Source organism: Vanacampus margaritifer, chromosome 7 (genome assembly GCF_051991255.1).
Source record: "Vanacampus margaritifer isolate UIUO_Vmar chromosome 7, RoL_Vmar_1.0, whole genome shotgun sequence".
In the NCBI taxonomy this organism is placed as follows: Eukaryota; Metazoa; Chordata; class Actinopteri; order Syngnathiformes; family Syngnathidae; genus Vanacampus; species Vanacampus margaritifer.
The window spans coordinates 7,408,114-7,432,962 of NC_135438.1; the positions used below are offsets into that span (position 1 = coordinate 7,408,114).

General features: G+C 38.4%; 1 protein-coding gene and 2 long non-coding RNA genes across 9 annotated transcripts in view; 2 read left to right on the forward strand and 1 right to left on the reverse strand.

Annotated features, from left to right (window-relative positions):
• Positions 1-7,877, forward strand: part of LOC144054731 (uncharacterized) — a 44,116-nt gene extending 36,239 nt beyond the window's left edge. For all 3 annotated transcript variants that reach the window (XR_013294706.1, XR_013294705.1, XR_013294707.1), the window contains one exon: positions 7,822-7,877. This is a non-coding gene — a long non-coding RNA (uncharacterized LOC144054731). The remainder of the gene's footprint in view (positions 1-7,821) is intronic.
• The window catches only part of LOC144054723 (protein kinase C beta type), a 38,265-nt gene that overhangs the window by 4,586 nt on the left and 8,830 nt on the right, over positions 1-24,849 (reverse strand). The window contains exons 3-17 of one of the 5 annotated variants that reach the window (XR_013294703.1): positions 20,162-20,244; positions 17,386-17,500; positions 15,985-16,113; positions 15,449-15,605; positions 14,765-14,899; positions 14,587-14,683; positions 14,257-14,400; positions 13,504-13,677; positions 13,342-13,433; positions 11,997-12,059; positions 11,769-11,907; positions 11,615-11,695; positions 11,424-11,531; positions 10,271-10,411; positions 4,578-4,890 (exon numbers count right to left, since the gene is read on the reverse strand). Coding sequence is in view for 4 of the 5 variants with exons in the window: in XM_077569951.1 (XP_077426077.1) it covers positions 4,738-4,890; positions 10,271-10,411; positions 11,424-11,531; positions 11,615-11,695; positions 11,769-11,907; positions 11,997-12,059; positions 13,342-13,433; positions 13,504-13,677; positions 14,257-14,400; positions 14,587-14,683; positions 14,765-14,899; positions 15,449-15,605; positions 15,985-16,113; positions 17,386-17,500; positions 20,162-20,244 (1,811 nt within the window). In the remaining variant the exon portion in view is untranslated. Of the gene's footprint in view, positions 1-2,106; positions 4,891-7,858; positions 9,277-10,270; positions 10,412-11,423; positions 11,532-11,614; positions 11,696-11,768; positions 11,908-11,996; positions 12,060-13,341; positions 13,434-13,503; positions 13,678-14,256; positions 14,401-14,586; positions 14,684-14,764; positions 14,900-15,448; positions 15,606-15,984; positions 16,114-17,385; positions 17,501-20,161; positions 20,245-24,849 lie in introns of those variants that run through there. The other 4 variants (XM_077569951.1, XM_077569952.1, XM_077569953.1 and 1 more) reach the window with 4 other exon arrangements.
• On the forward strand, positions 15,498-16,111 carry LOC144054732 (uncharacterized). Its single transcript, XR_013294708.1, has 3 exons — positions 15,498-15,655; positions 15,752-15,864; positions 15,972-16,111. It is a non-coding gene; the product is annotated as an uncharacterized LOC144054732 (long non-coding RNA).

Consider the following 24,849-nt stretch of genomic DNA (forward strand, 5'->3'; position numbering starts at 1 on the left):
GGTGATTATTTGGATCAGATTATTATTAATATTGCTGATAGGACATCTCAGTACTTGTGGAGAATACTTGAGTGGTTTTGGGGGTCAATGTGACAAAAACAAGTGCACAGTGCAAACAAACCTGAAAAACATGACACAAAAAAAAACGGACCTTCTGACTTAACAGTACGGACCTGAGACAAACAACCTGTGCGGCTGAGAGAAACATTCCGATACAGACGAGGATCCATAAAACAGATACCACAACAGGGCAGGAGGTGAAGCTGTGAGCGGAGCACATGAAAGAATAATGTTCACGTTGCCTACCTCCTTTTGTCTCATCTCTTGGCGGCTGGTTGAAGTGAGGAAGAAAACTTTCTCATACTCACCACTTAGTTGTATAGTATACGTGAGGGCGACGCTGGGTGTTGTTAGCCTACTACAGTGATTCTCGTACCAATGGAGGTACATTGGCTCCCTCTAGTGGTTTGCGAAAGTATCACTCAAATGTTCGAACAGTACATAATGCTACGGCGGTATGAATGAACTTTTTTGACGTCAAAGTGCCCTTCGGTTCGCATTGTGAACATTATGTGACCAAACTCAGAAAACAGGTGAGTCTCGTGAGTGCACATAAAACTAATTGAAAATAATTTTTGGGGCCTTTTGTTCCATATGAAGTACAATATATTTGCATTAAATCTTGAAGGAATTCATTTAGGTCCATTAATTTAATGTAGTGTATAATTTTATTTAGGTAAATTCTAAAAACAGATCAAGAGTCCACTCTAAAAAAATCACCCAATTTGGGTAAAAAAAAAAAAAAAATGAATCGAGCCATTAGAATTTTGGGAGATTGTTTTGCACAATGATTTGATTTTAGAAAAGTCATCCACCTCTTGCTCCTTTTCTTGCCTTTTGCATAGTAGACATCAATGTACCCCTTTCTTTTTTCCCCCTATTTCCTCTGCTCCAAACGGTCCCTGATGGTAGCTTGGGGGTGTGTGTGTGTGTGGGGGGGGGGGGGGGGGGGGGTGGAGCATTGTCCATCAGTCTCGCTTCTGATTGGGGGACATTTGTATTTGAATTCACCAAAAATGTCTCATTTATTCAAACCAACATTGCAGACTTTGGTTCAATACCTTTTTTACAGTTTGGATGGACTTCAAGCCAATTTGGTGCAATTTGGTGAAACTGCTATTGGAGGATAATTTTCTTTCCAACTTTCCAAGAATCTTTGAAATGACAATCAAAATATGACAGCATGTGTCTAACAAATGTCTTGTCAATCTGTGAAACAGGTATTGGGTGCTACATTTTAATACAGATTGAAGTGTTTTTTTTTTCCACCAGGCTAGATACACTTGCAGAAACTAGTGCGATTTTAGGCATTTTGAGGCTCCAAAAAAGTTCATTCATACACTCACAAATCCTAAACAACAATTCTGAGTGCCAAGTTTGAATTTCTTACATTTTTTTTCTTATACACAGAACTTTGCCATGTTACAATAGCAAAGTTCTACACATGAACAGATTACAACATAAGATAAAAATAATAGCATTCAAGCATTCCCCGGGGAAATTTTTTTGGGGGAAAAAAACATCCGTTACTCAATTTGGCTCTGTGTCGTATAGTTAAACAAATACTGAAGGACAAAGTATTGGAAAACAATCCAATGTTCTGCCTGTAATTCATATATTTATTAAGCGTTCAAGGGACCAAAAAAGAAGCTATTGTATCCATTTAATATTTTGAAACTAATCAAAATCTTAATCTGTTTTCAGAATTTTAATTATTTTAATTAATTTTAATTTAATATTTTGAAACTAATATTTTGAAACTAATCAAAATCTTAATCTGTTTTCAGAATTTTATTGTGGCAAATATCTGCCCCAAAAAAAAAAAAAAACTGATCGGTCAGGCCCTAGTAAAAATTAATTCTGTTAAGATTTGAAACTCAGAAATTCAAAACTACCACTCGGAGCTCTTAAAATAAATAAATAAAAAGCAGGTCGTGCTAGATGGCATTATGAAGCCAGTCAACTCGGTTGAGATGTTTGCGAGAACAACCTCTTACTGTGGAGTCCATTCCTAATTACACATACACTGAAACACATACAGAGTAATAACAAGTACAACTACTTTTATATGTTCATTGCACACAATCCCATGAGCTCCTCGTCACTGACTCTAGTCGGCTGTGTCCCAAAAGTTTGAAAAAAAGAAATAAAAAGAAAAAAAGGCAACAAATACAGTATGGCATGCATAGGAGGAGCTGCACCACAAAGACAGTATAGCACTATAGGTGAGAGCATACACGGCGCCAGAAAGGAGACAAGAGATGGCGTTAAATAAATAAGCCTTTTTGGAAAGAGTTGCTTTTGCATTTTTAAGCCCTATTCGCATGAAATCGCGGACACCACCTGCGCTCTCACTCAAAGGCCACGTTTCCTTTTAGGTAAAAGACTGTAAAACTTGGTTGAAGTTACACTTGATAAAATGATAATCGGTCATCACGAGAGCTCAGAGCAATTTCTGTGTGTGTGTGTTTGTTTACCTTACCAGAAGTTACATAAAAGTAGTGTCCCAATACTTTTGAGCAAAGTTAGAGGTGACGACACGACAGATTAATAACGACGGGCGCAACGAAAACTGAATCCAAAACTAATCAATCATCACATTAATCGCTAATTATTTTGATTATCGATTATTTGTTTAACTACCTCGTTTAATTTAGAATGGTCCAAATCCTCAGCATTTTGGCCTCTCAACAGTAAACAAATCTCAAATTTATGTAAAGCGATCATAAAACCAGACTGATTAGCTTTGTGTATTTTCAAAATAAGACATTTGCAAACATGTTTTATTTTGGAAAACAATGATCAACATTTTCGCCTGATTTCTGACACTAACCTTCTAATCATAATAAATTTTGTTTCATGTCAGTTTCAAATATTTTTTTAATAAAGAGAAGGAAATTTAAATGTGTTAAAATAAATCAAATTAAATCGACAAAATAAGCAATAAAAATGGTAAAAAAAAAAGAGGACGGTACAACTATATTTTTGCAGGTAATAACCATTTTCTTTTTAAAAACATTTACTTGGGTACCATCTTAATTGAATCATTTAAGTGTAACATTTTTTTTTGTGCAAATGTAAGTGCATTGTTACAGCTCAACATGCCTATTTGGAGTAAGAGCGCAGGCTGATGTCAATAGCGAAAAAGGGCTCATTTGGAAGACAAGATGCGCTAGTTCAGGACAAAAATCCAGACCTCCCCCGTCCCACCCGCTACTACACCCTGCACAGACACGTGCATGCTTGCATATGAATGTGTGTGTGGGAGCACATAACATACATGTCATATTGATCATGGAATGTTCATGACCCGACTTTGACGAAAAGGAAACAACAAACATGCCTGCTGCCTGTTGATCAATAGACACGCGGCGACATTCGTTCGTTGCTGCCCTCCGCATTGACAAGCACTGAGCTTTTTCTTTAAACCTCCACCAAGCACAAAAGTGACAGGTTTTTGCTTTGATTGCCTTTTGATGCATTTCAGGATTACACTAAAATGACATATGACCGATTTGGCCAGAGGAAGGATTTGATATTTTTGATACGGTGAAAATCTGGTTAGCGGTATGCATGCAGCAATTTCCAACTTTGATTCATGGGAATTACAATGACAACAGTCCCACACTCTAAAAACAGTTGGATCAGAAAAAGTCAAAATATGGGTTGAAAAAGGACTAGCCGCTATGCTACTCGTTTCACCCAAAAAGTTGGGTGAATTGAACAACCTAAAAAACTGTGGGTTATTCATTCGAATTATTTGACACGTTTTGGGTTAAATAAATAATACACGAAACAAAAAAAAACAGCTTTAAAAAAGAAAAAAAGTTTTGGGGGGGTGAGTTATTTAAATGACCCAAATTTTTGGGGTAATTGTGTAACCCAAAAAGTATGTAACTAACCCAATAACACAAAAAATTGAGTCAAATAAATAAAAAAAAATTTTTTAAGGCAGGGTTGTGTTGTATGAAGCAGGCCTAAAAAATTTGATTGTTTTGTGGGTTATTCATCCGACGTTATAAATGGGGTGCCTTTTTTTTTTTAAACCCATAATTGGGTTATTTTTGACTTAACTGTTTTAGAGTGCATCACAACTTTGGCTTCACAAAAGATCCAATTTCCTGGGTCAATTTTTTGTACAAAACCCGATTTTTCTTAATTGTTTTGTAAAAATGACTCAATTCTTTGGGTTGCTTTTTGCAAAACAACCCAGAAAATTGGGTCAAATTGACCCAAGTCCCTAAAGACTATTAAAGTCATTGAATTGAGAAAAAAAAAAAAATTATATTTCTAATGGAAAAACCTAAAACTATTATAACCCTGCTTGCTGACTAATTGGGACAAGGTGTTTATTAGAGGGATGGTCATTTGTGGAAATGTGTCTTGTTTTTTATTTAGTCAGAAACAGAAAATAGCCTGACAACTAATAAACACAACCAAAAACCTCCTTCACTTTTGTTAACAGGTGTGCCTTGGCGGAGGTCCACACTCTATTAAGTGATTTTTTTTTTCCCTACCGTGTAAAATGAGATTAGTTCCGCTGCAAGCAGCCCTCACTTGTGCAGTCTCACGTCGTGCATTTTGTGGGTGTGTAGTCCAGTTTACGAGACGATGACAAGATGATGGAAAGACACTGCAGGTCTGTTCAGGTTTTGGTGTTGTTTTTAATCCCCCCCTTCACACTTGTATAACAAACTCGGGGTTGGTGTAGGAGAAGCCTTGAAATTCGTTCTGGTCCAGATTCATGATGAAGAGTTTGTCCGTCGGCGTCAGCTCCACGGCCATCTTGGTGAACTCCTTGTCGAAGTTGCCCACGTCACGGCGGGATTTCTGACACACAGAAATTAAAAAAAAAAATTAAGTAAAAAAAATAAGAATTTGATGTAGAGGGCAGAACAGGAAAGAAACATGAAGCAGAAAGAAGTTCCATTAAAGCACAGTGATGAGGGGTAAGAAAGGGAAGTCCATTTCATCAGCACAAAGACATGTTGATTAATGGCCTGCAGGGGCAGGTCGCAGACTCGCAGTAAACGTCACCATTTAATCTTCAGATCCTACAGTAGTTCACTAACAACCCTTTTAAAGTTCGACGAATTGAATTCAATGAATCGTCTGTTGACTGAGAATGGGAAGACTTATTAGCTTGGGTCAAAATTCACAAGGCTGGGTCCTTTGTTGGCTGCATGACGTCACTCCCGACAGCACGCACGGACTCACATATGAATGGATTGTCAATACTGCTTGTCAGTAGCGCGTTGACCCACAATCCATTCATGTGTACAGGGATGTGATTTTTCCGCTAATTCGCGGAATTCCGCTTTTTTTATCTCCCCCCCAAAAAAAAAAAAATCCGATTTTTTTTTTTTTTTTTTTTTTTTGTAGTTCATTGCTATAACAAAGACATTTGTGGTATGCTCTAATATGAGTTACTTTTCATTTGGTCATGATACAATTATTTGTTCATGAAATTTGAACTCTTCAACATTATTTATGTGTTAACTTAGTAATCACATTAGTTAGATATGATGATATTCTCAGTGATAGTTTTTAAAAGCAAAGGCAGTCCAATGTTTTTGAATGTGACTGATTTTGAGTTGACTAAAACTGCCATTTTATATGGGATAGTTCAATATACATTGAAAATTGATGCTGTTGTTTTGTCTATTTCTTTGTCGTGTGAGTGCATTGAAAGTACTTAAAAACACGGAAAACCCATGAGGCCCCCAGACCCCCGGCTAAATTTTCAGATAATTTCACTTTGGTCAAATCACATCCCTGTGTGTAAATCAGTCATAAATCCCTGCGTGCTGTCAAGTCGCGCCGAACGTGACGTCATGCAGCCGACAAATTTGACCTTCGGAGGACTCAGCCTTGTGATTTATTTATTATTATTATTATTATTATTATTATTAACAAATTTAAACATGCAGCCTTGTGAATTTGGACACAGACTTTTTGTTTGGGCATGTTGGGGGCCCGGCAATCTGTATGTTTGTATAATACTGCCCCCAGGTGTCAAGGAGTTCTTTAATTCTTTACATTCTATTTAATTATGTCATTATTGGTTACTGCATGTGTTTATAAAGTACAATACAGTATTCTGGAGTGCTAACGCCACTAGCCTAAACATGGCATTCTGATTAACACTGTTTGTGGAAAATGTATTAAGCAGAAAAAGTTTTTTTCCATCTCAGGGGGCGGCCATTTTGACATTTTGACTGAAAATGACAACAATACAAGGAAAAATGGCCGCCCACTGAGATGGACAAAATACCCATTCATTTTAATAGGAAAATGTGATTTGAGTGTGTTTTATAATGGTGATTATTTGGATCAGATTATTATTAATATTGCTGATAGGACATCTCAGTACTTGTGGAGAATACTTGAGTGGTTTTGGGGGTCAATGTGACAAAAACAAGCGCACAGTGCAAACAAACCTGAAAAACATGACACAAAAAAAAACGGACCTTCTGACTTAACAGTACGGACCTGAGACAAACAACCTGTGCGGCTGAGAGAAACATTCCGATACAGACGAGGATCCATAAAACAGATACCACAACAGGGCAGGAGGTGAAGCTGTGAGCGGAGCACATGAAAGAATAATGTTCACGTTGCCTACCTCCTTTTGTCTCATCTCTTGGCGGCTGGTTGAAGTGAGGAAGAAAACTTTCTCATACTCACCACTTAGTTGTATAGTATACGTGAGGGCGACGCTGGGTGTTGTTAGCCTACTACAGTGATTCTCGTACCAATGGAGGTACATTGGCTCCCTCTAGTGGTTTGCGAAAGTATCACTCAAATGTTCGAACAGTACATAATGCTACGGCGGTATGAATGAACTTTTTTGACGTCAAAGTGCCCTTCGGTTCGCATTGTGAACATTATGTGACCAAACTCAGAAAACAGGTGAGTCTCGTGAGTGCACATAAAACTAATTGAAAATAATTTTTGGGGCCTTTTGTTCCATATGAAGTACAATATATTTGCATTAAATCTTGAAGGAATTCATTTAGGTCCATTAATTTAATGTAGTGTATAATTTTATTTAGGTAAATTCTAAAAACAGATCAAGAGTCCACTCTAAAAAAATCACCCAATTTGGGTAAAAAAAAAAAAAAAATGAATCGAGCCATTAGAATTTTGGGAGATTGTTTTGCACAAAACGACCCAAGTAGTTGCTCGCTCAATTTTGAGACAATAATGGTGTTGTTTTTTACCCAACTGATTTGTTTTTAAATTTATTTTTTTATGAATAAAATCTCTCATTTTTGACGAACTGTTACTTGGCCTAGCTACTGTATTTTTATGTCGGTCGCTATAATAGTCCTTGGAGAGCGAGAGAGTATATTTTTGATGGCTTGATGTGAAAAGTTTGAGAACCACTGTCCTAGTTCAGTTCCGGCTGAATGTTGGCCAATCGAATGCTCGTGTCCGTCAGCTGTACAGATGCCCCCCGTCTATTGCGCATGTTATGATGTCTACTGTGACAGTATTCCATCGTTTGTTGTTGTTTTTACTTCACTTGGAAAAAAGTAGCCGTCAATTGATTTAGTTATGGCGATTCATGAAGGCATGGCATTTATTAGATTGGACTTATTCTACTGCTTTGTGTTGAATTTGTTGCAATTTTTTTTTTCTTGTTTTCCGAAAACGTTTTAATATGACCTAAGCAACTATGGTATAATGATAACAAACACCTCTGTATCTACAGTAGATCTATAAATGGATGACTTCCAAATGTTTTCCATTTTCTAGTTGTCAGTGTGCAACAGCAGTAAGAAGGCAGACGCTGCACAAGTGTCCTGGTAGGCACCAGTGAGTATATTATTACTTTCCAGTCATACAGAACAATAATACAATTCATAGAAGCTTCTTTCTTTCACCCACAACAATTACATTTGATATATTCATTACATTTTTTTCTCCTCTATGTAGTCCATAAGTTGTCACCGTCCATTGCGTTAAGTGCGAAACGGTCTTCATTGGCGCGACGGCAAAAGCTGTCACGTGAACCAAGTGGATTTGACACATTGTTCGTCACGGTGAAGACTTTTAGGAGGTTATTGTGTCATTTGTTCTAATGCACATTTGTAAAATGGACGACTGACGAAATTGGCACACGCTGATTTTTTTTTTTTTTTTTTTGTGTGTGGAAGGAGATGGTAGTGGGGGGTGACATTGCTTGACTGCATTTTGGTGATTTTCATTTGGCACTGTGGCAGCCCAACACATTTCATACAAGATCCATATTTGGTCTTTAGAGTACTAAGATGATAATGCCACCCAATGTAGTGCAAACTATAAATAGTAAATTGTTCATTTAATACCTCTCCGACCTCTCGTTTAGCTGTTATACTGTAATATGTTGGTGTTTATGCCTAACTAATCTGTAAAAATGGGATGTTTGTCTTTCTGACTGTTCAGAACTTGTGTTTGAATGCCATTTTTTATTGAGCACGGATGAGTCTGCATGGATGTAGCGGGCGTCATTGCCATCTTGGGACAACAGAAAATTTGCCTCAATTGTTTAAAGACGCAATTAAATCAAGAATTGACGTATTTCGACATCATTTGTAACAACCAATTACAGTAATTGATTACTTTTACACGCTTATTAGTCAGCAAAAAAAAAAAAATCCTATACTCAACAGAAATATTTGGTGTGGGGGACACCAGTCGGCATTCAAACAATACTAGGAGGGGCGACTGGTGGGTTTTTCACATACACAGGAAATAAATTTGTTCATCAATAGCACTGACGGCATGAATATGGCAGATGCTATTTTAGTTGAACGTGTGGCGGCATTCAATGACTGATCTGCACTGATGCTAGAAAATGTGATATTTCCCCACACTTGCCTTACTTGCTCTTATTTCGATCAGGATGTTAAAGGAATAGTTCGCCTTTTTTTCCCCAAAAGGAAAGCTTGTCAAACTTCCCTTCATTTACCCCCAAAATGTCCAACTTCCTTTCATAACGCAGCCTTGATACGCACACGATTGTGACTTCTGTCTCACTATTGCACTGATGCGCGTATTGTGCGCGTGTGTGTGCGTGCAGCACGGTCAGTGAGGGTACTCCGGGTTAACAAATGTGAAGCCGTGGAATTCTTCCTGGTCCAAGTTGGCTATAAGCTCCTTATCTGGGGGGGTCAGCTCTGGGGGGTGGCGTGTGAAAAAGCGGTCAAAGTTCTCGGCGTCACGCCCGCACTGCCGTGGAAGAGGGGAGAAAAGAGGGAGAGAAAATGGAGGGATGGGAGTGAGCGTGATGAGTGATGCAACCAAGGTTATTATAGTTAAACAAAACTAATTGAATGACTAAAAGTTGAATTGGAATTTTTTTTAAATTTTCGTTCATAAAAGAAAAGAAAATAAAAATATTAAAAACTAAAAGAAAATTTGGGAAAAAAATGTTTACAAAGTAAAATAAAAATGAAAATATTAAAAAGAAAACTAACTGAAAATACATCTCACATTTATAAAGCTAAAACTGCAGTGAAAAGCCATTTTTGTCTGCCAATGTCATACATGAGCTTTCAGTGTTCATTTTAAACTTATTTATTTTAGTGTAACAAGAAAAAAAGAATCCTCTGACATGTATTTTACTTTTATGTTTTTAGAATTTTATTTTTACTTTATTGCACTATAGCTAGTGACTTTTTTTTCCAACTTACATATAGTCACCCTCTTAAAATAATTGCCATTTTTTTGTGTGCTTTTTTTGCCTAAATCATCATGATGGTTAATTTTTTTGTGTTTCCTGAAAAATCTGGGAAAAAAATGTCTTAGGCAATTATTTTAAGAAGGCGTCTACAAATACTCCCATTAAATATATATATATATATATTTACATAACATATTTTAGAAAACATTTAACTGAATAACTGACTGAAAATAACAAAACAAAATATAAACTAACTAGTACAATATAATGAAAACTCCCAAACTATTATAACCCTGGATGCAATCCAAAAAAAAGAGAAAACGCAAACATGGCATCGACCAATGAAATCGCACAGCTTGTGGACTGTGGATTTCCATTGGTCTATACTGGTGAGTCGTCGGCAGGGTGATGATCGGGTGCAGGGAATGAACCGACTTACCTCACATAATTACCCACTTGTGTGTGTTGTGTGTCAATCATTCCCACCGCTGTAAACAGCCAGGGTGTGTCTACTTATATCATACACGGGGGCATACTCACAGATTTTGGCTTGAACGGCGGCTGGACCTCTTTGTTCTCCAGTTTTTCCCAGTCGATGTATCGGAAGAAGGCGTGCTCCTTAATGTCCCGCTCGCCCTCGGGACCGCAGCCCAGACGCTTCCCCGGGTGCTTGGTCATCAGCTAGACATTACACAGAAACGTATCAAAGGTGTGTCGTGTATGTGTACGGCTATATTAACTCATTCACTGCCATTGACAGCTAGAGACGTCAAAAATTCATTTGAACTATTTCTATTAGTTTAACATTTTTTTCCCCACTTTTGTTAACAAGAGTACGAAACCCTAGAATTTTTTGTTGTTGTATTAGAACAGTATATAACATTTGCGATTAATCGTGAGTTAACTAGTGAAGTCATGCGATCAAAAAAAAATAATAATAATCGCCTGATGCCCCCTAATTTTTAATAATATTTTCTTTAAAAATAAAAAGCGATTATTAAAAATAAAAATACATTTTAAAATTATTATTTTTTATTAAAAGAAAACATTATTAAAAATTAGGGGCGTCAGGCGATTATAACTTAATTATAACTTCACAAGTTAACTCACGATTAAACACAAATTTTATATTTGTTCTAAATCTACAATATTTTTTTCTAGGTTTTCATACTCTTGTTAACAAAAGTGGAAACATTTTTAAACTAATAGAAATAGTTAAAATAATTTTTTGACGTCTATAGCCGTCAATGGCAATGAATGAGTCAAAGGGAAAATATTTTGAAAAGTAACCTTCTCATTGCTTCTTAAAATAATAAATAGTAGTAACCTATGGGTCAAGAATGGACTGATCATCTACTTGTGTTAATATGACCCCATTCTTTGAGCCAAGAAATGGGTCTTTTAGTGTAAAACAACTCATAAATATTGGTCAAGATCCTTTACTTGGGTCATTTCGTATATAACAACCCAGAAAGTTGGGTCAAATTGACCCATAAAGTGGATCGGTCCATAATTGGGTTACTTTTGACCCAACTGGATGGACTGTAACATAATGAATGTTATTTGGTCATTTTCACTTAGGGATGTTCTCACTTTTGTTGCCAGCAGTTTAGACATGACTGCATTGCTATGCCTTTAAATACATTTTTTGAGCGTGACTTATAGAAGGCTTTTTATGCAAACGTGGTCTCACCCCCTTGCAGATGGCGACAGCTTCTTTGGACATGGACTTCGGGTACGAGACGTGATGCTCCATGATCGACTGGAACAACTCATCTTCATCCTCCCCGTCAAAAGGCGGCTGGACATCCAACATCAACATACTTTGTAAGCATTCTCGTTGCCGCCGTGTGAAATTTGGCAAAACAAATTTGAGATTCCAACCTGCCCTGCAAGCATTTCATATAGCAGCACTCCAAAGGCCCACCAGTCGACAGACTTCCCGTAAGGCTGGTAGGCAATGATCTGGAATGCACAAAGGGGTGAGTCGCATTCAAAGAGGTAACAAAAAAAATAAAAGTGAGGAATGTAAACCGACCTCAGGGGCAATGTAGTCTGGTGTTCCGCAAAACGTCTTGGTGGTCACGCCATCACACATATTCTCTTTGCACATGCCGAAGTCGGCGATCTTTATGTGGCCTTCGGAGTCTAGCATCACGTTGTCCAGCTTCAGATCCCTACGGACAAACTTGCAGGTGATAAGTACATACTACGGTTCTAGGAGGATTGTGAACAAGCGCGCCGTTATCAGTTTGCAAACACTCACCGATACACAATCCCTTTGGAGTGGAGGAAGAAGAGGCCTGTGGCGATCTCGGCTGCGTAGAACCTGAAAAACGGAGACATGTTTTTTCCCCCAATGCTTGCGTATTAATATGATGCAGTAGTAGTGTGTATGGTATGCTAACTGAGGAGTACTTTTGTCATGTTTCCACTATATCAGTGCTTCTCAACCTTTATTCCCCCTGGAATTTTTTATTTTTATTTTTTTAGCAAAGTACCCTCTAACCAGCGCAAAGCATTTCTGATTGGGGAAAAAAATAAGACTTAAAACTGAGTGCTCTGCCATCATTGTCTGATTTATTCAATTTAATAACTCTATTTGTATTTATGTGGTCTCTTCAACTATTTGGAAATTTAAAAAAAAAAAAGATAACTAAAAAAAATTAAGTAAGAAAGAGAAAAATAATTTAATTATAAATAAAGATTTGTGCACATACAAATTATTATCAACATGAAGTGTCATCTTTTGGGATTATAGTAAAGCTCTGTTCTCAAAAAGAAGTAATTAAATGAATTTTAAATAAAGTTTTCAAGTGATTGACAGGGGATTTTAGGTGGCATATGACAAGTTGGATGGAACCATTCTGTTATGGGGGAGATGCTGGGTTTTTAGGACACTGAAATTGAATAGCCTACTGAATATACAATTATTATTTTTTATGTATATTTATGATTATTATGTATATTCATGTTGATATAGTATTTTTCAGAGGTCAGGTTTGATCTTTCTGCAAAATCTAGTGAGAGCATCTCCTCATTGCTTTTGTTAATAATAATCATAACCCCATAAACTTAAAAAAAAAAAACGTACCGTCCGTTATACTTTACAATAGGCGTTTCATATCGTATTTCCACTATCGTTATATCACACAACTACAAAATTAAACATACAGAAAATTGACTATTTTTCTAAGTTTATAGTAAGGCCTCTGGAATGCATGAAATTAAACAACCAGGTCGTTTTTTTATATGCTGATTTTTAAAAAATTGCCTGCGGCGATTCGGCACTTGCACCAAACTGTTGCATAACAGTGAGGGTAATTAACATAATAACCGCCACCGCATCGAGTCTGTCGGCCCATCACATAATCAGCTTCATGGCATAAGATCCAGAGCCACTTTCAAGTGGCACTATCTTGCCCTTGGGTGCCACACTCCTGCTAAGCAAACAGCTAAGCAGAGCTGGACGCACAGATTAGCGTTAGCTCCTTATCAGCAGCACACACTTGGTTGCTTTGTGATGTTGTCGACTTGCTGACACAGTGTAGTGCATAAAGAGAGTGAAAACACAAATTATCTTTACGCGCAACATCCCATTGGAAACTCACACTGCATGAGGCTCCTTAAACTTCCCGACCTGTTGGATCTGGTACATTAGGTCCCCTCCGTTAATATACTCCATCACAAAATAGAGTCGGTCCTAGAGGTTTGAAGAACATCAGTTACCCACGACCAACGACGGTGAGCTTATTACTAACATTGTGTCCTACCATAGTCTGAAAACAGGAATGTAGTTGTGTGAGGAAAGGCGGCTTCCCCGCAAGAGCGAGGACCCGCTTCTCAACCATGGTGCACTCCACGTCGTCATCCTGGATCACCACGTCTTTCTTCAGGATTTTCACAGCGTACAACTCGTCCGTACCTTTCCTCTCAGCCAGCATCACCTACACGGCAAGTCAGACGATCAGAAAATGTGTTTCAGAGGTTAGTTTTCCTTCAGATTTCAGGTTGTCCTTTTATTAACTCAGTCACGCCCAGCCATTTTCACTGAAGCAACCCCCTTCGCTCCCGGCTGTTTTACTAGATTTTGAATGATTTTGCAAGGCCCACCGAATATTGTGTTCTATTGCTATAAAAACCCGGAACCCGCCAAAAGAAAGATTGGAGTCTCTTCTTTCATCAGAAAAAAAGTACCTTTGTATCTGTTTCTGTTTTGCAGTAATTAGCATTAGAATATAGCTAAGTTTCATCATTATTCACATTCCTGTTGAAAACACTGGTAAAAAGAGCTTGTTACGACATGGCCCTGGCCGATCTCTTATACTCTGCTGCCACCTGCTGTCCGTTTATTGTAATAACTACCATTGCTTTAAGCCACCTCTTAATGTTAGAAGCCGCATCAAAGCCTTCTGTATGCTCTTGCATAAAAAAAAACCCTGAAAAGACGTATTAATACGCTTTTGGGAGTGAAGGACAAAGTATTAAAAAACATATTTACACGTTTTGGGGTTTAAATGATGTACCTTGCCAAAGCTGCCCTTTCCCAGAACCATAATAAAGTTGAAGTCTGAGAGCTTGATACGGTCCTGATTGCCGTTGCTGTCATACTTGCTGACGGACGACGAGGAAGAGGAGTCTGACGGCTTCCCTGGACCCACTTTTGCCCTCTGTAGAGCAAGAGATTGAATGGAAGAGCATTAGGGACTCCACAACTAAAATTCAGACCTGAAAAAGTGTTTTAAGTCAACAGTGCAACGTCTTCAACAAACACGAAGCGTCTATTTGCCTCCATCCGACTACGACCGAGAATCTACACGCACACACCAAAACAGATTGTAACATTCCTAACTCACTTCAAACTTTTGCCGAAGCTCCTCATTGCCATCTTCACCGTCAGGCTGGACGGGAACATTAAAATATTCTCCTTCCTCCTGGGACAGGAGCTTAAACCTTGGGCCAAGGTCGGACACTTGTCAATACAACGCTGTAAACAAGAGAATTTGCCAACCTCGCACACTTCGGCCATCTTACCATCCGTCTATCTCTTGTTTCTGCAGCTCCGAGATCCCGAAGGACAAAGAACCCATGAAGTCGTTCCTGCTGGTCAGGTCCCAATCCCAGATCTCCACAGACAGACGGCGGTCCTTGTCGCTTTCTTTAAGGTTACTGAGGGAGGAGATGACAGAATAGAAAGTGAGGAACAAATCTGTTACTTCTTAAAAGTGAAGACAACCTTGATCATTTTTTGACAATAATATGTTATATGTGACCTCACAAGTCTAAACAAGACATTTTTGATTAATATTACATTTGTGGAATATGAGTTATGAAGAAAAAATCCAGTTTTTTACCCATCTCAGGGGGCGGCCATTTGGGCTCAGGCAGCGACCAACCACAGCTCACCTGTTTTCTGAAGCTGCGCTGTGATTGGTTGTTACCCAAGACCTGAGCAACTGTGATGTCATCTTCAATCGACAGCAAGTACCAAAATGGCCGCCCCATGAGATGGGTAAAAACAGCTGGATTTTGCTTCACAACTCATATTCCACAAATGTAATAATAACCAGAATACCGTATTTAGACTAGTGGAGCTGCATAGAACATTTTATTATTAAGAAATATTTTTGGGGTTGATTTCCCCGTTAAACTAAATGAGCGTAAAAAAATAAAAACGTAATTTTTCTGTTGTACAGTATAGAGATGAAGATGTCTCACAAAGTGAAGGTCTCGTTCCATGTGGGGTTTAGGCAACATTTCATGGTCTTGGTCTTCTGCTTGCTCTCACTCTTGGGGTCAGGGATCAGCTTGAGCTTCACGTAAGGGTCGGACAGGCCGTTGGGATCCATTGGGACCAAGTTCTTGGCCTCTTTGACTGTGAGAGGACACGTACAGGACAGAGGAAGACCGAACATTTAGCATGCGGTATTTAAAATGCTCAAAACTCTCTGCTCTAAATATCCCTGGCTGCATTCGACAACACTTAACAACAATTTAGCTTGTGCTCCATAATCAATGCAGAGCTGTCTGCGAGAGACAAATGTGGCACGTGGACAAATGTCCAACAGGCCATGTGGGCCGATCGTTGGGATTATTGATCAGCTAATGGACTTTCCAGTTTTGGTCTCTCTCGGGTATAGTCCCTCTCTCTTTTTAAGTGGAGGAAGTGCTTTCTGTCCGTCAGTCTGTCTGTCTGTCTGTCCATCTACTTCCTTATTGTCAGTGTTTCTGTCCACCACAGGGGAGCGGCTTACTGGTGACGGTCAGAGTGTCCTCGGTGATCCGAGCCGAGATCTGGATGCGCCCTCTTCTCTCAGTGTGATCCGTCCCGCACAGGCTCGGGACGTTGGCCACACAGCGCTTGTGGATGTTCATCATGCAGTCTTGAAGGCAGCACACACACACACACACACACAAAACACGGACCGACATTTTGAGTGTATAGTGAAGGCTCAGTAAAAACATTAGGTAACGTTTAAGAAAAAAAAAAAAGTTCATTCATTAGCTTTGTGCACGTGTTAAACAAAGTGTTCTCTGTGCCACCACATATCTGTATCTCTAGCAAATTTAATTTTGCACAGAAAAGTGATTTTTTTTTTTTCAAGTCCTTGGATAGAAAAGATAAGACTCCTATTCAGTGAAACAGAAGCTGAAGGGCTTTATGAAGACAAACTGCACAACTGATTTATAATAAAAAAAATTAAAATAATTATGAAATACATGTTGAGGTAAAAGTGTAAATAATTCAAACAATTACCTTTCTCAACGACGCATTTTTATAATCAGGTTGTGTTGTTTTGGTAACAATGATTTTTTTTTTTTTACTGTAAGGGAAATTCATACCTAAATTCTATATAAAAAGTATTTGGATTGTTTAAGGAATAATGTTATTCCTTGAGATGGCGTTCCCCCCCCCCCTTTTCTTTTTTTTTCTTAGCTGCAAGATATCATCATTATTTAGCAAATAAAATCATTAATCTGTCTAACTTCTTTTTTTTTTTTTTTTTTTTACTTAACTACACTATTCTTCTACTTGGTTAAGCTGTATAAATATCAATAACAAAAATTAGGCGTATGAGGAGGTATATAATATTGTACAATTAGTACTGAATGGAATTCCATACTTCGGATCTTATTTCTAGTCAGCTGTGATGTTTCAAGGTGTCCACTAGATGTCAGCGCACTCTGACGTAAAACTCCCCAGCAGCGTTTGTCCCTCAAGTGACATTCTACACCCCATTTGGCTAATTGTTCAGATGCACTTTATAAATGGCCAAAGAGGTCCACCAACATGACAAGAGATTGCACTCCTTAAAAGCACAATGATTAAGTTTTTTTTCCCCCTTGAGAGTGTAAAACAAAAACAGTGATTGGCCAATGTCTCTCTTTTTTTTTTTTAGGCCACGTTAAAAATGGTGTTAGAGTGCCTCAAATACATCAAACAGAATTTGCCAAATAGATTTTGCTGAACTAATCAAGGTGTGAGGGTAAAATTTGCAGGAAAAAAAATTAAAATGACCAACTCCAAAGAAGGTTACTGTCTCAATGATGGCCATTTTATTTAGCCTGAGGGGGTAAATAAATTGAAGTTGAGACTTCACAAACCTGTGAAATGAGGACAAGAACAAAGAGTATATATATGCAGGCGTACGTACGGTCACATTTCATGCCCTGGTGTATCAGGCCGTAGAGGAGCGAGCCACAATGGTCACAGAAGGTCGGACTGGAGTATGTGTGCACCTTAAATTTGTGTTTACTGCGAGGATCCTGCTAAGACACAAAACAGAAGCAATTTAGAATAAAACGTCATGGCCGGATGAGGCTCCAAAGTGACGGATGCATGACTCCGTTGGTGTGTGCGCACTTGAGCTATTGGCCCATTAACTTGAAGCAGCCAGGCAGCACATTTTCCCTTTTAACAGTCTGAATGTGATGTGGAGTCAACACGTTGTCAGGAAACGGGCGCCGAATTTGTGTGCGAGTGTAAACCAAGAGCCAGTGCTGACACGGCTAACTTCGTTAATAATCTTTAACGTGATCTCTCACTCAGCACGTTAATGGGAAGTTTGTGAACATCGCATTTGAATGGGAACCTGAGGTTGTAACACTTGATTTGAATTTGAATCATGATGTCCACTGATAATCTTTTAATAAGCACCAAATGTTTAATTATGAGTGGAGCTTTTATTGGCTTTACAAGTCAAAAAGAAGGAGCGGTCATTATAAGGGTTATTAAGTGAAAATGACTATAATGTAAACTAATTGTAGATATTTCACGTTAAATTCCGTTTTCCTCGTTTCTCAGACGTGGCTAAAACGGGGTCGCTATTGCCCTGCTATAGAAAAACTTAAGTGCCTTCGTTAGCGGCACAAATGCAAGTTACTGATTATTACAAAGCTCATTTCTACATGTAGCATCCCAGGATGAATAATGGTCGGACTCTTTAACTAATGGTACAAAAAGCCAGAATGTCTTGGGCTGTAGTGTAAGTGAACAAACACACTGTAAGAGTTATAGAAAAAGAAAAAACTAATATTAAGAAGAGAGAAAAGAGAGGAAAAACAATCAGCATCATTTTCACTGCCACGACAGTGTGCTGTTAGCTAGCGAGCTAGCTTTGCCTAAGCTCCGAAAATGTGTTCCCTCCCCCAATCCTCCAACTGAGAGGATCTCCTGGAGCCTATTAGCTTGCAAGCTAGCTGGTGGCTAGCACCTTTTGTCGCAGTGTGAAAACCTTTTAATTTAGAATGTTCTAGGCTCAGAGATTTATGGGTGTTGAGCTCCCAGGCAAGATAAATTGAACTGTTTTGTACATTTTAACGCAATTTCATTCCCACATTTGTCAAAGAAAAGCATAACACTTTTTGGTCATGACCGGACCAATAAGTTAGCTTGTGATTAGCACAGGAAATAGCTAGCTTCTTCCATTCCAGTTCAAACAGAGGATAGTGGGGGCTAACTCCGACCACCTGAAATGTTTCCTAGCTAGAAAAGTGTCAGCTAACTCCTATCTAACAACATAACTGCTGTCATTTTGTTCAAATACTCTATTTTGACAAAGTACTGTATGTTAACACACTTCTCTAGCTTGTTTAAACAGGACATACATTAAAAAAAACACATCTCTTAAATTTTTAGATTACACCCCCCAGAATGAGAGAGAACCACCCATGTTGTTAATCGCCTCCCAATGTACTCAATAATTATGGCTACACTAAGTAGCCTTTTACTATAAGCTCATGTTTCAGCATTAACGGTGGATAATTTATATAACGCTTGAAAGACAATGCAGTTGGCAATTGATTATTTCTATCATGCAGCAAAAAAAAAAAAAAAAAAAAATATATATATATATATATATATATATATATATTTATTTATTTATACACCGGAAATACTGTACATTTAAATCCTTTAGTCAACAGGTGAAGAGGTGTTTTTCCAAATTAAATACAGATTGAGAAATATAATTTCCCTTACGTGTATAAACATGACTATAGATGTTTCCAAGTCTTTGAGATAAAAAAAAAAAAAAAAAAAAAAAACATGATATGAGAGGGAAGAACAAAAAGAAGTGACACTGAGCATTTTTAGAAACAAGTGGTCATCCATTTCACTGTGTGGCATTGTACCAGTTTGATACGAGCTCTCCACAGCTTACCTCGATTTGATGTGACATAACAGGTCAAGAGGAAAAGGTCCCCTGCTAATCAAGCTGAAAACGGGTACGTCGCCACCTAGCGTTGCTGAGGCGGATGAACTTTGGCCAAATTAATTCCCAGAGAAGTCAATAGGTTATGTTTAACTGGTTGTGTAAACGTACTGATTGTCTGATGTACAATGGGAGGAGATAAATGTTAATTGATCCCCTGCTAAATTTGTCACTTTGCTCACTTACAAAGACATTAAAAGACCGTTTTTTTTTTTCCATTTTGTCAATGACTCAAAACTGCCATACTGCCAAAGGCTCAAGAAGAAGCACCAATGTGTGGCCTAGTCATTCTCCAGTTTCGATAATGAAGAAACTTTAAAGATTTCAAGAAGTGGCCAAAATCCCTTTTGGAACACGGTGACCAATCATAAGAAACCTCTCATAGCTGTGCTTGCCAACGAGGGGTTTGTCCACCAAATACTAATTTGTTTTTGCTCGGGGATCGAATATTTATTTCCAACCATAAACTTAAAGAGACTGTTAATTTTTTTGTGAGTGAGCAAATTAACAAATGGAGAAGTCAATCAAAGAAGCCATTCCAGAACCAGTAAGCTGTTGAGCCAAAACTTTGAATAAAAGCTTTTTTTTGGGGGGGGGGGGGGGGCAACCACGTGACGGCTGTCAACCCAAAACTCTCAAAAAGTAGGGCCACTCATTAGTCAAGGTACCATTATATGTATCAAAATATTTGGCTTTAGTTTGCATTTGATTGACTTACGTCGGAGGCGGGACCCTTGTCGGCGCCCGGACAGGAAAAGGTGACGAATTCATGACAGCGTTTGTGGACCACAAAACAGCACACTGCGAATAGAAAGGGGGGGGGGGGGGGTGAAGTTACTTGCAATCCAATATTAAGCGTGAAAAAAAAGAGATGAATCAATATGTCAATTATGCGCCATTAGTCATTTCACAATAGGCCGCTTTTTTTTTCGGCACTTCCAGCTTGCCTTCCCGCCGAGTGCTATATTTAGTTGTACTTTTATTCAATCATAGCACGCCAGCAAACATAAAAGCCGCAACAGGAAACGTCACCCTCGTCAAACAAGCCTGCCACCTGTTGATTTGATTCGAAATACTGAGAAGTCATCAAAAGATTCATTAAAATAATAAATTGTTCGTTTCGCATCGGCAAATTTAACCTGACATGCCTGCTGTTATGAAGATTTCATATTCAAAGCAATAATCTGCTGCCATCAACCATAAACTATGTGGCATGTTTACGTTTGGTTGACTTTTCAAACAACACTGAACAAGAGAGCAGAAAAGAAAAAAAAAAATGTTGCACCCGCCACAAAGACGTCACACGAAGGGTGACACCGTGACATGAAGCCTTGGTTTAATCTTAATTATTCACACGGTCGTTACCTTTTCATGAGGGAAATGGGCAGCAGTTAGTAAGGCTTTTACACAACCAATAATCAACAGTGCTGTTGTCTGCATAAGAGTTTATTTGCACAATTGCATCACCCAGAGGACAGACTTCTCCAAATCAGGGTTGCATTTCTTTTATAAAGGAGGTCTAAAAAGCTTTGACCCTTTTGTTACCTTGGAATCTACTCTAAGTGATTAATAAACAACGAACATTAAATACAGTTTATTCCGGCCATTTGCCATCAAGTCAATTGCACAATAACCACTCATGCAGCCATAAAAAGGAAGCACTGTACAAATTAAAATGCCGTTCAACGGCCAAGTCAGGGGCCTGAACCCAATAAAGCCGGATTTTGCACCGACTGAAGTCAAATGTGAAGGCCGCAAACTTTACAAAACGGACGGCAACTCACACGTTGTTGTTGACAGTCAGACTCAAATGGATTTTTAACTGAGGTAATCTCATAAAACAGCTGTACTGTAATATTTTAGTAAAAAATACTTAATTGAAAACGAAACGTCTACCCGTTGATATAAAAAGGCAAAATTATAAAAACTCTACTGTGCAATTTCTATTGAGCCTAACAAGGGCCCTACTGATCAACATTTTTTCTTGAGGCAGATGCTGATTTGGTAGAATAAAATTCAACTAACCAATTAATCGGCCGATTCATAATTTAAAAAAAAATTATATACAGTAAATAATGAATAAAACAAATTATTGTTGGGCCCTTCATGCTGTTTTACAATACTGTACTTTCTTCTTAAGTATTTGTTTCCCTTTTAAAAAAATAGCAAAAAAAAAAATCTGCAAATTTATTTGCCAATTTTCTGGGCGGTATATTTTTTATGTTTTACTTTTAATGTGTTAAAAAAAAATCCATCAATTGATGCACTATTTTTGCTGATTTCAAAAGATCTATTGTCTGTGATGATTATGGCCATTAGTAATTACAGTCAGCGCCAAAAATCATCAACCAATCAGTCTTTTTTGTTGTTGCAGATTTTTTATTTTTTTAGGGTAACATTATCTTTGTCATATGTTGTAATAAGTGTCAAAATCTTTTAAAAAAATTATAATAAAATAAAATCTGAATTTTCTGCAGATTTCCTTTTTTTTTTAAATATTTAAACGTCATTAACTATGTGTTAGGTTGTAATGTGAAAAGAAAAACACACCTGCCCAAAAATAATTTAAAAAAAAATTCCCCTCAAAAAGCAAAGCAAAACAACACAAAAATTGCACCTTTTTTTTTTTAAGCAATATTAACTCTTTGACTGCCAAAAACGTTAAATAACGTTTAGTAAAATCCTATGGAGGAGTGCCAAAGACGTTAAAAGACGTTTGTTTCAAAACAGAGGTGAAACTAACCATTTTCTATTGTGGATTACTGAAAAACGGAATAAGGTAGAAACAAACTTTTTTTTTCTGATGAAAGATGAGAGTCCAATCTTTTTTTGGTAGTATGTGTGTTTCCATAGTCCAAACACGTAATTTTCTATGGACCTTGAAAGATCAGTCAAAATGCTTAAAATCGGCTGGCACCCACGGCATCCCTTTTCTGAAAACGTCTGGCAGTCAAAGAGTTAAAAGAGCTAATATTGGCCGATTAATTGGTCAGCCCCTAAACCTAACTGTATTTCAGCACTATCGCTCAATTATGACCAGGTGCTCTCCAAGCTGCTCTGGCAAAGGTTTTCATTCTGTGACAATCTGACCAAAACATGCTTCACACATTTCTCTAAGCACGGCCATTTTCATGATTTCATGGTCCGCACACGCATGGACCGCATCTGTCCTTTCAAGCGAGCTCATTCAAAACTGCCATTTCACTATAAAAGCACCACACATTTGCCTTTCAAAACACCTGTTTTCCTCGGGAAAGAAGAAGCTTCCAAACAGTAGACAGTAGACACCACAGCTTCAAGTGTTTGTTAAACAGCGTGAAGATGGAGTTGTGTGTCCATCTGCACTGCTGCACAAAGCAAACATGCAAGCCAATGAATGAAAAGGGGAAGCGTAACAGGCGGGTGAGAGAATGAGAGAGTGGAGGAGTTGAAGTTGAAGCGAAACAAACAATTTGTGTTTATGTGTGTGTGTGTGTGTGTGTGTGTGGACAGGAAGAGATAGGGGCACAGCTGGCTTTTGAGGCAGTTTGAGGGGGCGGAGAATTCATTTGTGTGCTTGCAGTTTGTCAGAAAAAGGAGAAACAAGAGAAGCGGCGCACCAGCAAACAACGCGGCTTCAAGTCACACTCTAGCCTTCTGCTCATAAATCTTCCCCGTTACACACGCAGTCACACACACAACACACACACACACACACACACACAGGCATGCAACAGAAAGACAGGCCGAGTGACCCGCCGCGGAGGTCTTTGCTCTGTTGCCTAGCAACCGAGCTGAGCCCGACAGTCGAGCCTACCAACGCCTCCCATTTCAGAGTGACTGGCAGCGTTAACGGCAAATCAAAGCATTTTGAAAAACATTCCTGCAGACATCTGCCAGGAGGAAGCCGGAGGGCTGACACTTCACGGTCCTCAACCCACCCAGATACTTAGCACTCACACTCGAGCCAGATTTACACTGAATGAAACCACAGCGAGATGATGCTGATGCTACTTAAGTGGCTTGTGTTACATTTGAGATGTTTCATTTTGAAAAACAATAAACGAGACATTTTGTCGGGCTCAAGTAGCTCAGTGTACGACTATGTTAAGAGTCCTAGAAATTTGGGCTGTGTACAAATCGGCGGTGACTCGAATTGAGATGCGAACCGGCCGTAAAACAAACAAACGCAGAATGAGAATTTACAGATTTGACAAATCCAACTAATGTAATTAGGGGTGGGAATCTTTGAAGGTCTCACGATTCGATTCCGACTTTTCGAGCCTGCGATTCGATTCAGAATCGATTTTCGATTAAGAACGCTTTTTTATTTGAAATGATTTGATTGACAATGATTTTTGCTTCAATCTATACATGTGACTCGCTAATGCGGATTAGCGCGCTACTGGCGGCACTTTTATCACTCAAAAAAACGGCTCCACGCTAAAAAAAAAACAACCTTTAATTGGAATAGCTTGATCGTGACTTTTTCCTTCTACTCTCTAATGTAGCTACAACTTAACAGTGTATTAGACTGAGTGGAACCACACTGCCCCTAAGTGGCCAAACAACATGAACAGCGCTCCAAATAAAGGGTACACACAGACAAAGGCAAGACAGTATAAAATAATTTAAATAAAATCAATTTTGGGACATTCAAAATCGATTCTGAATCGTACTAAATGAGAATCACGATTTTTTGGCACACCCTAAATGTAATTGTTAAATTCAACTGTTAAGCACTCAGTCAATAAAACCAATGTTGTTACTTCACTGTTGGCCTCTCGTGCCGCCATAGCAACAAGACGAATTCCCCAGTTAGCTTAGCGCTAGCTTGGATGAGGCTGGTACTATGACGCGGATGGATTTAAAATGCGACCAATAGCAAATAAATGAATAAATACATTTAAAAAATCCTCTTGGGTTCTACTGTTAGCCAGGGTGTAGCAAGGTGGCTAAAGTAAGCTATTCAACACTAAACAGGAAAAGTTCTCCATAGGTTGGCAAGGTTAGGGTCAAGGTGTCAGTGTACACTCTGGTTCAATGCTTCACTTTTTAACAGACTAGTCTTACTTCAAATGTGTTGTTTTAGCTGGCAAATGGCTGCTGTGATTTTGACATCACTTCATCTCAGATCAAAATCTATGGAGAGAGATTTGTCTAAAATGTCAACAATGTTCATAGAGAGGAAATGAGCGCACTGCTAAGCACAGTTTAAATTAGCTCATTCACTCCCAGCCATTTTCACTGAAGCAACCCCGGGCTGTTTTACTGGATTTTGACTGATTTCGCAAGGCCCACAGAATATTGTGTTCTATTGCTATAAAAAAACATGGAACCTACTACAAGAAAGATTAGAGTCTCTTCTTTCATCAGGACAAAAAAAGTATATTTCTATCTGTTTCCGTTTTTGCAGCAATTAGCAAT